Consider the following 13,457-nt stretch of genomic DNA (forward strand, 5'->3'; position numbering starts at 1 on the left):
TGTCACTCACTTCTTCTAACTTCCACATTCAGCCCTGTTCATTTTCTTATAACACACCAATAATTTGCATTATTTTCTTTTATTTTTTTTCCTTTGGCATTTCTTACTACTGATAACTTTATAGTTTTAAAATGCTGGTGCAACAAGCTTTAATATTTCTCGATCATAGGTCAATTTCAGTGACACCAGAGCCACCTGTGTTTTGTTACGTGAAAATATAAAGAATTACACTAATGGCATATAAACCAGCATATAAAACATATAAAATTTGAATATTGGAGGAGCATCATTTATTTTTATGCTTTTTTGCTGAATGCGGGCATCTCATTCTTTCCATAAGATTCACGGTTACTAAGAGACTGTTGTCCACGAAAAATATTTTCAAATGATTACTTTTCCTTCAGAGAGCATTGACAGTATTTTTAAAAACTACTTAAAGAAATATCACAACCGATATTTTCCGTCCACACTATTTGTAACCATAATGTGCCTTTGAAAAAGGGCACATTATAAATGTTTCAGGTCTCATTTATCTGGCTGAAGCTGTTTCCAATAAAAAATTCAAGTTAAAAAAAAGAATCCACCAAATAGAACTCATGGATGGAACATTCTCCTCTTTCTTCCATAGTCTTTCCAATACTTCTAATAGTAAATTTTTTTTTTTCATCAAAACAATACTACCATTTAAGTAGTTTTTTGGGACAATAGATCATGGTTATTTAAGCACACCTTAATTTTTTAGTGTCAAAATGCGAAAGATAGTGGATGACCTTATTAGCCCACTTTTTCTTCGCCAACATAAATGGCTTTTTAAGGACTATGTGAATACTAGTGGTGTCTGCAATGACCTGTTGTAATGCAGTTTATTTCTCTGTTTATTGGTTTCCCCATATGTAAGAGAAGGAGTAGAAATAGAAGATTTGACAATTTCTGAAGTCCGTTAGAGTGCCAAAACTGTGTCTCCCAGTCATACTTTTGCCTTGGTCTCTTATGGATGGAATAGGATTCTACAGAATTTCTATGATGCTACTGAAGGGCGACACCAACAACCTCCAGGCTGAAAGAAGGTGTGAGATCAGTGCTGTGAGATCATCATCACTGATACACAAAAGAATTGCCAACTTTAAGATGAATATTAATGTAGTGAACCCTAGATAATTAACCAGTGCATTTATTTGGGGCCATTCCCCTGCTCCCTAAAGTTTCCAATTCACTTAAAAAGTCTTCAGGATCTCTGATCACTTGCTTCCTTGCCCAATGCACCTCCATCAAGTAATGTGTCCATGGGAAGAATGGATGGAGGTTTAGTGTTCATTGATCACTGCTAGATGGACAGCTGCCATTAGCTGTGCTCTAACTTCCCCCAGAGAGTCTGATTTAATTGGTCAAGAATATGGCCTGAGCATTTGGATTATCTTTTAAATTCTTAGTTGCAGTAAGACATATTTAGCATAAAATTTACCATCTTGACCATTTCTAAGTGTACAGTTCAGAGACATTAAGCATGTTCACATTGTTGTAGAATCATCCCCACTGTCTATCTCCAGAGCTATTTTATCTTCCAGAGCAAAGCAGTAAATTCTCATCCCCCATTGCCACATCTCCTAGGAAACCACTTTCTGTGTTTATGAATTTAATTACTCTAGATATCTCAATATTAGGATTTTTATAATTGCCCAGGTGACTTCGATGGGCAAAGTTGATAATCATTGGGCCCAGTGTATGTCATCCACAGTAAGTTATTAGAGGCATGGGGGTGGGGCATAACCAATCAGAAATACTTATACTTCAAAACAAGCATCAGAGATTATAAACATTGTGTAAAAAAGCTTGTGGAAACCTCATTATTAGAAGCTGCTTGGAATACCTTGTCTTCAACAGCATCTATATGTCTGCAAAAGCCAGAAGAAACAAGGGTTGCTAGCTTGATTCCCCACTGCAAAATATTGCCCAATCATGGCCTCCATCAAATAATGTTCTAGGGAAAAAAGTAAAGAAGCAAGGCCTGTGAGCAGCTTCCGTTAGTGAGCTGGAATTCCAGGGATACCGTGTTGGAATACTATTGGATACCAGAAACCAGGGGCAAACATGAATCTAGAGGTAAATATGTAGGCACCATTGAGCTTTCTGAAGTTTTTAGGTATTATCAAGCTTGTTTTCCCAAGATCACAAGAGAAGGGCTAATGGAGATTATCTGGCCCCTGATTGGAGAGGACCTCCTGCCTCTGAGCTCACTAGGAGACAGAGGCAAAGGCAACAGGAGAAAGCTCTGTCACTGATGTGACCAGCTTCTCCTGCAGCTTCAGGTCCCTTTTCCACTTCCTTCCTGTTCCTTCCCAAAATGCATCCTTCGTAATTGTGCGGGCCCGGCTTCTGCTTTTGTAGGAACAAGTTGGTGGATGATGAAGAGGAAGATTTAATGCTTCTACTTTGTCAGACAGGAAGTCCTGTTGTTGGGCAAATGGCAGATTTCTACGAACTTATAACATGCTTGGAAGACTTCAATTGCCTCATGGGAAAATTCACACTTTTTTCTAAATACTGTGCTTCTGAAGGCTAGTCACAGTTTGAAGATCACTGGCCAATTGAAGCCCCCATCACAGCATTATTGTTGCTCATCCTCTCAAAGTGCCTTATATTCTAGTCATTGTTAGGGGTCTTTGTTGCACTATTGTTACCATACAGCCTCTAAAAATGATATGAAATATTAGTTTCTGTTTTTTCCTTAGGCTAGAGAGATCCATCTACTCTGTAATGCATTTTTAGTGGTGCTAAATTGCCTTAAGGTTTGAAGAGATGAGTCTAAAAATTGTCTCTATAGAAAGAAAAAAAAATGACCCAGAAATGATACATTATGTTTGAAAATCCAAGGGTATTAAAGGCGTTCCAATATTCACAGCAGCTGTGCATTTATCTCACTGACGATGCATAGTCTGTGTCACTGGGCAAACCGTGCACTTCGATGGTGTGTTAAGCACAGGTGTCTGGGTATGCACGATGGTCCTTGCAGGCTTTCAGTCTCCTGTATGAGGGCCACTTCTCTCAGTTAAAGGAAAGCATCCAGTTAAGTATCCAACGTCCTTTCAGAGTAGAGGAAGGACTCATTTATTGGAAAACCCATGAGCTTATCTAAATTTATTTTGAGATGGAGGCAAATGCCTGCAGGATGGATGCGGAGGTGGATTTCTTCCTGAGGCTGTTGAGTTTTTGCTCCCTACAGCTTCAGATGCATTGGCTTCATGGACACTACCAAGATGACCTGAATCACATCTGTGTCTCTTGGCCATTGTGTAGTTATTTCTTTCAGAGATAGTATAAGCTCAGGCTAGGGCCTGGGAGAGATTTCAAGTAGGGCCTGGGAGAGATTTCAAGGCTAATAAAGCATGAGGTATTCCCCCAGGGACTCTTGTTCCTGATACTTGCCCTGTCTGGGTGGCCTGTTTGCCCAGCCTCACGTCTTCTGGACTTGTATGTTTTAGATTAGTATTTCTCAAATGAAATCTATAAGGAGGGAGTAAAAGAACTAGGTTCCTCATCCAAGAGAGAGCAGAGGATGAAGGACAGGAAGCCAAAGTTGTGCATCTATGGGGGGAGAAACTCTGGGCCTGAAGGGCATGGGGCACCTTCTGTGGCTTTCAGAACAGCAGTTGGAAGACACCATTGTGGACAAACCTGGCTATCTTCAATTCCTGGAACAAACCATCAACTTTGAAACCAACAGGGTTTTCTGAGAAGTGTAGGGGGGTTTGATTCAGAACACATACATTCGTTTTGGGAACAAATAAACAGTAAATGAATTCTGTGGATCTCTCTTTCTCTGGCTGTAACCTTTTTTTACCTTTTCACTAAAGGCAAAACTTTAGTGTTGCTTTCCCATAGCCGTTCAGATTTATTTATTAACTCATTGTGCCGCGATTGTTTGACGAAGTATCTCTGCCCCCAGCAGCTCATCAGTGCATCCTTATGACTTGCACAGCGCTCAGAGCCTGAAAGGCTGACCGTAAGCGATTGTGGGCTAGACAGAATGAAGGCCAGTAGAAGCGGGTGAAGAGCAGACACATTGCTTTGCTCGCATTATTTCTCAGTCCTATTCTACTGACAGATTGACATCCATGGCCTCAGGAAAGTGGCTTTTCTTTATTCATTTGTTCAACATATATTTATTGAGTGCCTATGGTGTGCCAGACACTTTTTAAGGCACTGGGGGTATTTATGTCCAGGGTTGGGACTTGAGTCTAATATTCTAAAGATGTTGAAGGACATTAGAAGTGCTCCGGATAATTTTCCTCTCATTTCTTTCCTTGGATCAAATGTAATTTTTTCCCCTTTTATCCAAAGTTAGGAAATAACAGCAAATCATTTTAATGTAGTTTTCAGGAAACGTCTTAGCATTTTTCTCCAGAAACCACTGGAAGAACTAATTTTATTTATGGGAAGTAAACAATTTTTTAATGGGTAAAATAGATAAATAAATAAATAAATAAATAATAAATAAATGGTAAATAAATACAGTACATAGAAAGGGGAAGAGAGCAAAATGAAAGACGAGATGGAGAGATCCACATATGATAAGGATATTGTACTATTTACAAAGTTAACTAAAAAGTGTATGGGGGATTGAATTATAGGCTCATGAATTCAGATGTATAAAATGTAATTTTATTTATACCACAATTATTTTTTTCCAAATCTCCATTTTGTCTGAGTCAGAAAATTTTATATATTCATCCTTGAAGTTGTGAACATCAATGAATTGCCAGTTCATTAGGGTTCAAGTCATTTCCTTACTCCCTTCTCCCTGCTTTTACGGTGTTCGATTCCAGGGCTGCAGGAAAGGCCTACTCGGCAAAGGTGGGGAGGGCACAACGACTTGTCCGCCTCCTCCATGCCCCAGGGATTACCACTACTGGCTCCCCCAAGGCTCTGGCAGGACACATACCCTCCTTCTGGCTGAGGAATGACCTCTAGAACTATGGCTTCCGCAGCCAGCCTGCAAGGGTGAGCCCTGGGGGTGAGCCCTGAATCCAGGGGCCCCACCTCTCAGGCCTAGCTAAGCTGGCCACACTGCCACACTTCCCTGGAGAGGCTGTGCCATAAAACCCAGAGAGTCCTCTGTGAGGTCGCAGCTGGACCATGAGAACACACCTGGGATGACTCTGGGGTCCCCACAGGCCATAGGGAAGGGTCCTGTCTTCTTCCAACCCCTCACCCCAACTTCTTGGTCCAGTGCATGGTCCACCCATGACACAGCCTCCTTTCACGTCTCCCCTAGCACTTCCTGTTGTGCTTCACCGCTACAGCTTGGAGTTCTGTTTTAAACAAAGAGGCAGGCTCCCTATCTGTCATCTCCATCTATTGATGTATCTATTGATTTAGAAAACTCTAAATGGAGAAATTGGTTACCTCAGTAGATTCAATAGATGTCAACCAGTATGGGTTGAGGAAAGATGCAGGATCAATCTAGATGGAACAGCTTCTTATAGCTCTGGGAATTCATGGACAGTTAGTTGTCACAACTAAGCCCGCATCTTATTTTGGATTCTGCTTTAAACTTTAAGTCACTTCGGGTGTTTGTTTGGTTTTTTTTTTTTTTAAGCTTTTTTTTTTTTTTTTAAATCAGATATAGTAATGATACCAATATTAAATAAGCACACAGCCATTATTTAGGGGAATTGAATCTGGAAAAAGTTCACGTTAAAACTGAGTCATATTTAGAAATAATTCATTCACCTCAAAAGACTCTTCAAATCGTGGTAGGTAAAGTCAAGTAGAAGGTGACAAATGTCTTTGGAATCAGAAAGTTGAGTGATGAGCTTTTTCAGAAGAGCTAAGCATTAGAGAAGTGAAACATATATTTTCCCTGTTCTATTTAAAACACAAAAGTATGCTACTTTAATTGCTTAGCTTAAATTTTGCCATTTAAGTATTTATTATCTGAGTACTGTGTATCTTGGTCTTACACGAAATCAGTTTTCTGTTGTTTCTTAACACTTTCCAACTACTAGCAATTGCCAAAGTTTGTACAACATAGTTAAAGTTTTCTAAATTTATCTGTCAGTGGGAAGGTATTAATAACTTTTTTTCTGGAATTTTCTTCTAAGTCTTCTCCGGAAAACTTAGATTAGATTGAGACCTTGAAAATGTTAACTTTTATTAACTTTTGCATCTTTGATACCTAGAGTGAAGTAGCACGTAGTACATGTTCAATAGAAATGTATTAAAAGAGTGACAAAATATGTGAAAAATGAGATTTTGCTAAATAGAAAGAAGTAAAGATGGAGCCAAACATAGAGAAATAACAGTTGCTTTCATAACAGAATTTTTAGATTTATTTCATTTATTCAATGCGGCTCCATAGGTTTAAACAAACACCAATGAGCAGAGTCTATAGAAAATGTACGGCTGTTTAAAATAATACAATGAAAATGAGAATTAGGTCTATATTTTGGTTATCACACTTTCTAATTTCAGAATAATATGTGTTATGTACTTACAATACAGTGTTTCTCAAAATTAGTTCCATAAAGTTATAGTTGCTCTGGATAGTTGGTGAAAGGGGCATCCTGGATATATGAGCTTGGAAATTTTTACCTACTTGCACATTCTCTTGAATAAGAAAAATATATTTTTTGCTTATTTAATTTTTTAAAAGATTTTATTTATTTATTCATGAGAGACACAGAAAGAGAGAGAGGCAGAGACAGGCAGAGGGAGAAGCAGGCTCCATGCAGGGAGCCCGATGTGGAACTCGATCCCGGGTCTCCAGGATCACACCCTGGGCCGAAGGCGGTGCTAAACCGCTGGGCCACCAGGGCTGCCCATGCTTATTTAACTTGATATGCTCAGAAGCCTCTTTAGAAAAGAAAGATGGTAACTCTTGTTTAATCCAGAATTTGTCAAGTTGTTCTGATCCTGACTTGTTGATTTTTGCAGACGTGCATGACCATCCCCAGAGTGTTGTTTAGAAGTGTGGGAAATTCTGACATAATAACACTTGAGTAATATTCACTCTAAGATGATAGATGACATGTTTTCGATAAGCAGCAATGGAATTCATTAGTTTATTTTTCCCTCGCTCTTTCATCTGTTATTAACTGTTGAATTCCCTTTTTTTTGTCAATATCCACCTGAGGGTCTATCAAATGAAAAACATACGGAGAATTCCCTGGTGAAGCAATAGGCTCATCCGATACTAGAACAACACTGCACTCAGCTCCACGCCAGACAGGTGGCTCAGAGGAAGTTATGGGGTGTGTTCAGACCACGGGGGCCTCGCGCCCTTGTTATGCACCTGTTGAATAGTTGTTCTGCAACAACATCTTGTTAGGCTTTCAACCTTAGAGCTTCGGGTTCACAGATGTAGCTCTGGAGACAAAACAATGTGTCAACCAACTTTAGGTTGGATGCATTGCTTTTTTTTTTTTTTTTTTATTCTAAAATAAATGATTCTTTTCTTGTAAGATATATTTCCGAAATATCACATCCGTGGCCTCCTGAATATAATGTTTGTGATAGTAACATGGATTCTTTACTGAGACATTTTCTCGCCTCCTCCTCTTCCTTGTGAGGATTTTTAGTTTATTTTATTGTGATGAAACACATGAGGTCTATCATCTTAGCCAATGATAAGTACACGTTACTGTTGCCTCGAGGCTCGATGTTGTACATCTGATCTTACTTAAGAAAGCCTTCATGCCAGTGGATTAATAACACCCCACCTTGACTGCCCAAGCCCCTCGTGAGTTTGATTATTTTATTTTAGGTCCTTTATGTAAGTGGTGCCACGCAGTACTTGCCTTTCTACGTACTCAGATGTTTTCTTAACCTGGACTGTTTCAATCCTTGTTTCTGTAGATATTCATTCACAGGGATGACTGCAATGTTGTTTTATTTTTAGGGCATACAATTGCTTCTCACACATATTCTCACCTAGGCTACGGTATCAAGTCAGGTCACCTTTGTCATTTTGTCTATTATAGAGATAAGAAATTAAAGTCCATAGATTTATTTAGCTATGGAGTTGGCACAACAGAAATTTGAACCCAAGTCTTCAGACTAACCTGTACTAAATTACAGGGCTATATCTACGAATAATCTCAAGTGGATTGCTTGAAGTATGATAATGATTGGATGGCATAATACACCAACCGCACGGGCTGATTTTTTTTTTTTAAGAAGATTTCCGAGATTAATTTGTTTTTTTGTTTTGTTTTGTTTTTGTTTATCAATTGCTTAGGGTTGGTGCAAATGTGCAGTTCTCCTGTGAGGACAATTATGTGCTCCAGGGATCCAAGAGCATAACCTGTCAGAGAGTCACAGAGACACTGGCTGCGTGGAGCGACCATCGGCCCATTTGCCGAGGTAAGGTGCATGCCATGATGTCGTCACCCCGGTTCTGTCTTCCATCACGGTTGGCATGTTTTGTGAATGCACAGTGAGAGTGAAGTGCAAAGCAACACTGTGTGTGCTGTGTACAGACAAAGCAGAACAAGGAGGGTAAGGATGCACATTTCCCTAGTGAGGTGGGTGGGAAAGAAATAGGTCTTTGAAATTGGTTAGGAAGCAAGCATTTCCCAGGATATTAGTGGTTTTTAAATTTCAGGAACCAGGTGAGCAAATCTAATCATTCAAATGCATGCATACACACTTACTCAGTACAACTTGGCACTCATCTATATATATACACAGTTTGCATATTATGAAAATAGGTTACATAACCGGATTCTTTGGCAAGTTTTATGCACGCCCCTGCAAATCTAAAAATGCTCACCTTTCAATGGCAGTGAGGTTAATTCTTGGGTTTTGATGATACCAGTGATAAAGGGAGTTTGTTAGCAATATCCTGAGTTAATATTTCACTGATAAATGGTCTTAAACTAATGTCTGACGTAGTAGAACACAATAATGTATCATCATCTCCTTCTTTAAAGCTGTCAAAGTGTTGATTTGTCACTGCCAGGAAGTATATGAACAGTCCTACCAGAATTATACAAACCACAGTAAAACCAACAGAAAACTGGTTTTAATATGGAAAATTAATAAAATCTGAAGGAAAACTAGGTTTTTTTTCCCCATAAAAAATTATGCCATAAAATAATTTATGCAAATCGGCACTTTTAAAGGAAGGAGGGAACAAAAGCACAAAGTTGACCAAGGAATAAAAAGGGAAGTTACATAGAAGAATATCTTATACCTCCTTATAGCCTTTTTAGGATTCGTATTTTATGAATTTTAAACAATGTCAGATATATCCTGTGAAATCAAGTAGTTAGCAGACACGTTGCTAGCTAATCTAAGATAAAAGACTGTGTTGCAGGATTTGCTCTGTTGTACCCTTTACCTATAACTGCTTGAAGTTCTGTAACCTGTGGGAAGTGCACCATTGTGGCATGTGCATGACTCTGAGGACAGAGCGTGTCCTGGCCTCAGGACGCTCCTTCCCACGCTTCTTACAGGTGCACCTAAGACCAATCTCTCTGGTCTAGGGAATGTGAACGCTGCGCCCTTCTGTACTTTGTCTCTAGGCTCCTTTGTCTAATACTAAAGTGACAGTACCTGGCTTGCAAAGGAATGACCACAAGAGTCATGTTCCTACCAGGGGATGGTAATGTTTAATGTTCTTAGAAATAAATGAGGACTAATTCACCTGTATCATTTTTTTTCCCCTAAGGGGGGAAAATGCTTTTATTCTTTAACGTTTTCCTTGCTCTTCTATACCAGAAACATGTCATTATTTTAAAAGCCCAAACTAAGCAAAACTAGGAAATATGCACTCATTTTAAATTGATATTTTGGAGCAACATAAAGGAAATATGCGTGTAGACTATTATTTGATTCTTATTTCTTAATCCATAACTTTTTCTTTGTTTGCCCCAAATCTAAGCTCAAAACGCTCTGTCAGGAATCTGCCGCACCCCCACCCCAATGAATACAACCTGAATTGGTATCACTCAGAGGCTCTCACCTCCTAGCAGACGGGGCGGCGGGGGGGCCCGACCTGGGCTGCGGGCTGGGGGAAGCCTTCTCCATCCTCCATCTCCAAACACCTCACTCTCAGAGGTAATTGCACGGGGAGCCTTTTAACTTCCTGTCCCTACAGATTCTCACATCCTACTGAAAGGTATGTTAGAAGAGAAAGGCTCTCCTGCGGGATCCTTGTTGTGTAGTGCCCCTGGCTTGTTTCCCATGAGAATCCCATCGCTCTCCAACACCCACTGCTCTCATACCCAGAAGGGAAGAGTATGCACCTCTATCGTCCCCTCTTTTCTCCTCCCACCTGACGACTCAATGGTTTTTCCTTAATTTTTTGTGGAGTAATCCTTTAGTGCTTGTTCAATTGAGTTCTTGTCCAGTTAGTTTTTAACTTTCTGAAATCATGCGCGATAGTCGCTGGAAGTAATTCCTAAGAAGCCATTTCCATGAAGGATGTATGTTATCAAACCTTGTATACCTTAACCAGAACAGAATGTGTCCAGGGGACAATAACAAATATTTGTTTTAAAACTTAACATTTTATTTTTTTTTAGTTTTTTATTTATTTATGATAGTCACACAGAGAGAGAGAGAGAGGCAGAGACACAGGCAGAGGGAGAAGCAGGCTCCATGCACCGGGAGCCTGATATGGGATTCGATCCCGGGTCTCCAGGATCGCGCCCTGGGCCAAAGGCAGGCACCAAACCGCTGCGCCACCCAGTGATCCCAAAACTTAACATTTTAAAGAAATACCTATTTTAGTACACTTGGAGTGTAAAATATTAAACAAAAAAAAATAAATAGAAAGTCTTGAAATGTTGTAAAGAGGAGAATTTGAGATACACTATTTAGAATTAGGTGATAAAGGTTAGGTGACAAAAATAACTCAAAAGGAGCTTGAACCAAATGGAAATGTGATCATCTCTCGTGAAGAAGGTAGGAGTCAGGCAGGACAGGACCAGAATAGAGCTGTCCCAGGGATGGACGCAGCCTCAAGACTCACCTTGTCAGCCTGGCGGCCGCAGGCCAAGGTGCTGTCCAATATCCCAGGTACCAGGATGCAGGGGGTTAGAGGAACGTAGGGAGAGGCCAGCAGGGGTGTCCTAAGGATGGGGCCCGGGAAACATCACGTGCATTTCTGCTCGGTACCACCGGTCAAATTCCAGCCAAATATTCTAACCTGGTTGTGAGACTTTGAAATATAATTTTGAGTCCAGGCAGCCAAATATACAGCAAATGATTCTATTTCCATGGAAGAAAAAGGGGAAATAGATATTAAGGGAAATAGCAGTCTCTGCAAAGGGGGTGCCCTTCCTCAAGAAGGAGAGGAAGAATGACTCCCTGAAGAGATACAACATTTTCTTTCTTTCTTTCTTTCTTTCTTTCTTTCTTTCTTTCTTTCTTTCTTTCTTTCTTGTTCTTTGAGGGCATTTTTTTCGGATTCCTTTTCCTTTAGCGGAAGGAGGGGAGGCGAGGGGAAGGGCGGTGGGAGGGAGGGAGGGGGGTCCTTCCCTTTCCTTTTTCCCCCCTTCCCCTTCCCCTTTCCCTTTCCCTTTCCCTTTTCTTCTTCCCTATATCACCTGCAGCTTGCCATGAGTGAGAGGGTAGCTGGTGATCATTCAGCCTTCTCTCTTATCTGTTGGCGGCATATTTTGTTCAGTGCTGAGCTTTAGCTATAAGCAATATGGATAAAAAAAAAGCTAGAGTGGTATGTACAGGAGTACCCCAGTCTCTGACTGAAAAAGAGTTATCTGTGAGCATCATGGTTAAATAAGAAACCTGCCCATTCCCCTTCTCCACCCTGTACTCACCTCCTAGCCACATGGTCCTCAAGCAAGAGGATTGGCTTCCTTGTACAAAGCCAGCAGGAACATACATTCCTCTAGTCTGGGAAGCAGAGCCTTATACCACATCAGGCAATCACCATGTGTCATGATGTAATCAATGACTCACACAGCTGAATGGCCAAATGCATGAGTGCATTTGTGGGCTGACCCTATGGAGGATTGCTTAGAGGTGCCTCTAGATTTGTGCTCTCCACTAGACGTAAAATGCAAGCCATATATGTAATTAAAAAATATCTTTAAAAAAATCTAGTAGCCAGATTAAAAACCAGTAAAAAAGCAAAAGTGAAACAGGTGAAACTAATTTTAATAACATTTTATTTCACACAATATTCCCCAATTATCTTTTTTAACCTATAGTCAATTTAAAGGAAAAAAAAATAACCTTTCTCTCTTTTTTTATGCTATTTCTTGGAAATCCAGTGTATTTTAAACTCATAGCGCATCTCAGCTTGGACTAGCCATGTCTCACATGCCCAGTAGGTACACTGGCCAGTGCTCACTGTGGACATCACGGCTCCAGCTCCTGAGCACAGTGAGTGGGAAAGGAATAACACCCTTGTAGATATGAAGAGAAGAAGTGAGTTCACTGGGTCATGCCCTGTGTCCTGGGTGGCACCACAATATACTCTCTTCCATTACAATTTATATGTTTTTCAGGCTGGCAGTATTTAGGAACTCTGGGTCTGTCATCATTCTCTCCCTTAAATTTGGCTTCTATTTGCTTCTAATGATGGCTGCTTCATCAATTACAGAAGAGCTGAAAAAAAAAATTAAGCAGAGATTTAAAAAAAAATTAAAGGGGATCCCTGGGTGGCTCAGCGGGTTAGCACTTGCCTTTGGCCCAGAGCCTGATCCTGGAGACCTGGGATCAAGTCCCACGTTGGACTCCCTGCATGGAGCCTGCTTCTCCCTCTGCCTGGGTCTCTGCCTCTCTCTCTCTCTCTCTCTGTGTGTGTCTCATGAAAAAATAAATTAAAATCTTTATAATAAAAAAAATTAAAAAATTAAAGGGGAGGTTTTATACCTATTTCTATAAAAAGGATAGCTTGTGATATATCTAAAATGTAGTGGGAGACAGATCCCATGAACCTTAATGATTTTTCAAATACTACCCAAAACAGTGAGATTACTTACTATCGATGGGTCCCAAATGCCAAGTGCAATTTTCTGAGTTCATTTTCCAGTCTGTGCTATCACCATAATAAATAGCATGTAAGAAGAGAACATGATGGTTTGGGTTTTCCTGATTCATTCCGAGTCTTTAAGGGAGCCCTCATTGATCATCTCAGCCAACGTGTCCTAAATTCAACCATCTATCGAATGCAGTAAAATGCCCCTGGTCTGAGCTTTGCACCCATTATGAGATTTCAGATAGGTGAGTTAAGAAGTGATTCTCAAGGTTCCCATCTTCATGAAGGGTCTCTAACTCTTCGGTAATCACCATGGCTTCTCCACGAAAGGACTATCTGATGGAAACGTCTGATAAATTGCAGCAAGTCAGAAGTGATCTTTCCTATCTGGACACTGGTGTGGTTAGCCAACGCTTACATTAGCTAATTAGCTTCGAGGATGGGGACAACCTTACCTTTTCCTCCTGTTACCAAATAGGCGAACGGCTGTCATAGCTTGGTAATTATA

At 40.2% G+C, this 13,457-nt stretch overlaps 1 protein-coding gene across 1 annotated transcript in view; it reads left to right on the forward strand.

Annotated features, from left to right (window-relative positions):
- Nucleotides 1–13,457, forward strand: part of CSMD1 (CUB and Sushi multiple domains 1) — a 1,850,581-nt gene that overhangs the window by 1,313,683 nt on the left and 523,441 nt on the right. The window contains exon 13 of the mRNA XM_038560546.1: nucleotides 8,237–8,361. Coding sequence (XP_038416474.1) covers nucleotides 8,237–8,361 — 125 coding nt within the window. The remainder of the gene's footprint in view (nucleotides 1–8,236; nucleotides 8,362–13,457) is intronic.

This window comes from Canis lupus, chromosome 16 (assembly GCF_011100685.1).
Source record: "Canis lupus familiaris isolate Mischka breed German Shepherd chromosome 16, alternate assembly UU_Cfam_GSD_1.0, whole genome shotgun sequence".
NCBI lineage: Eukaryota > Metazoa > Chordata > Mammalia > Carnivora > Canidae > Canis > Canis lupus.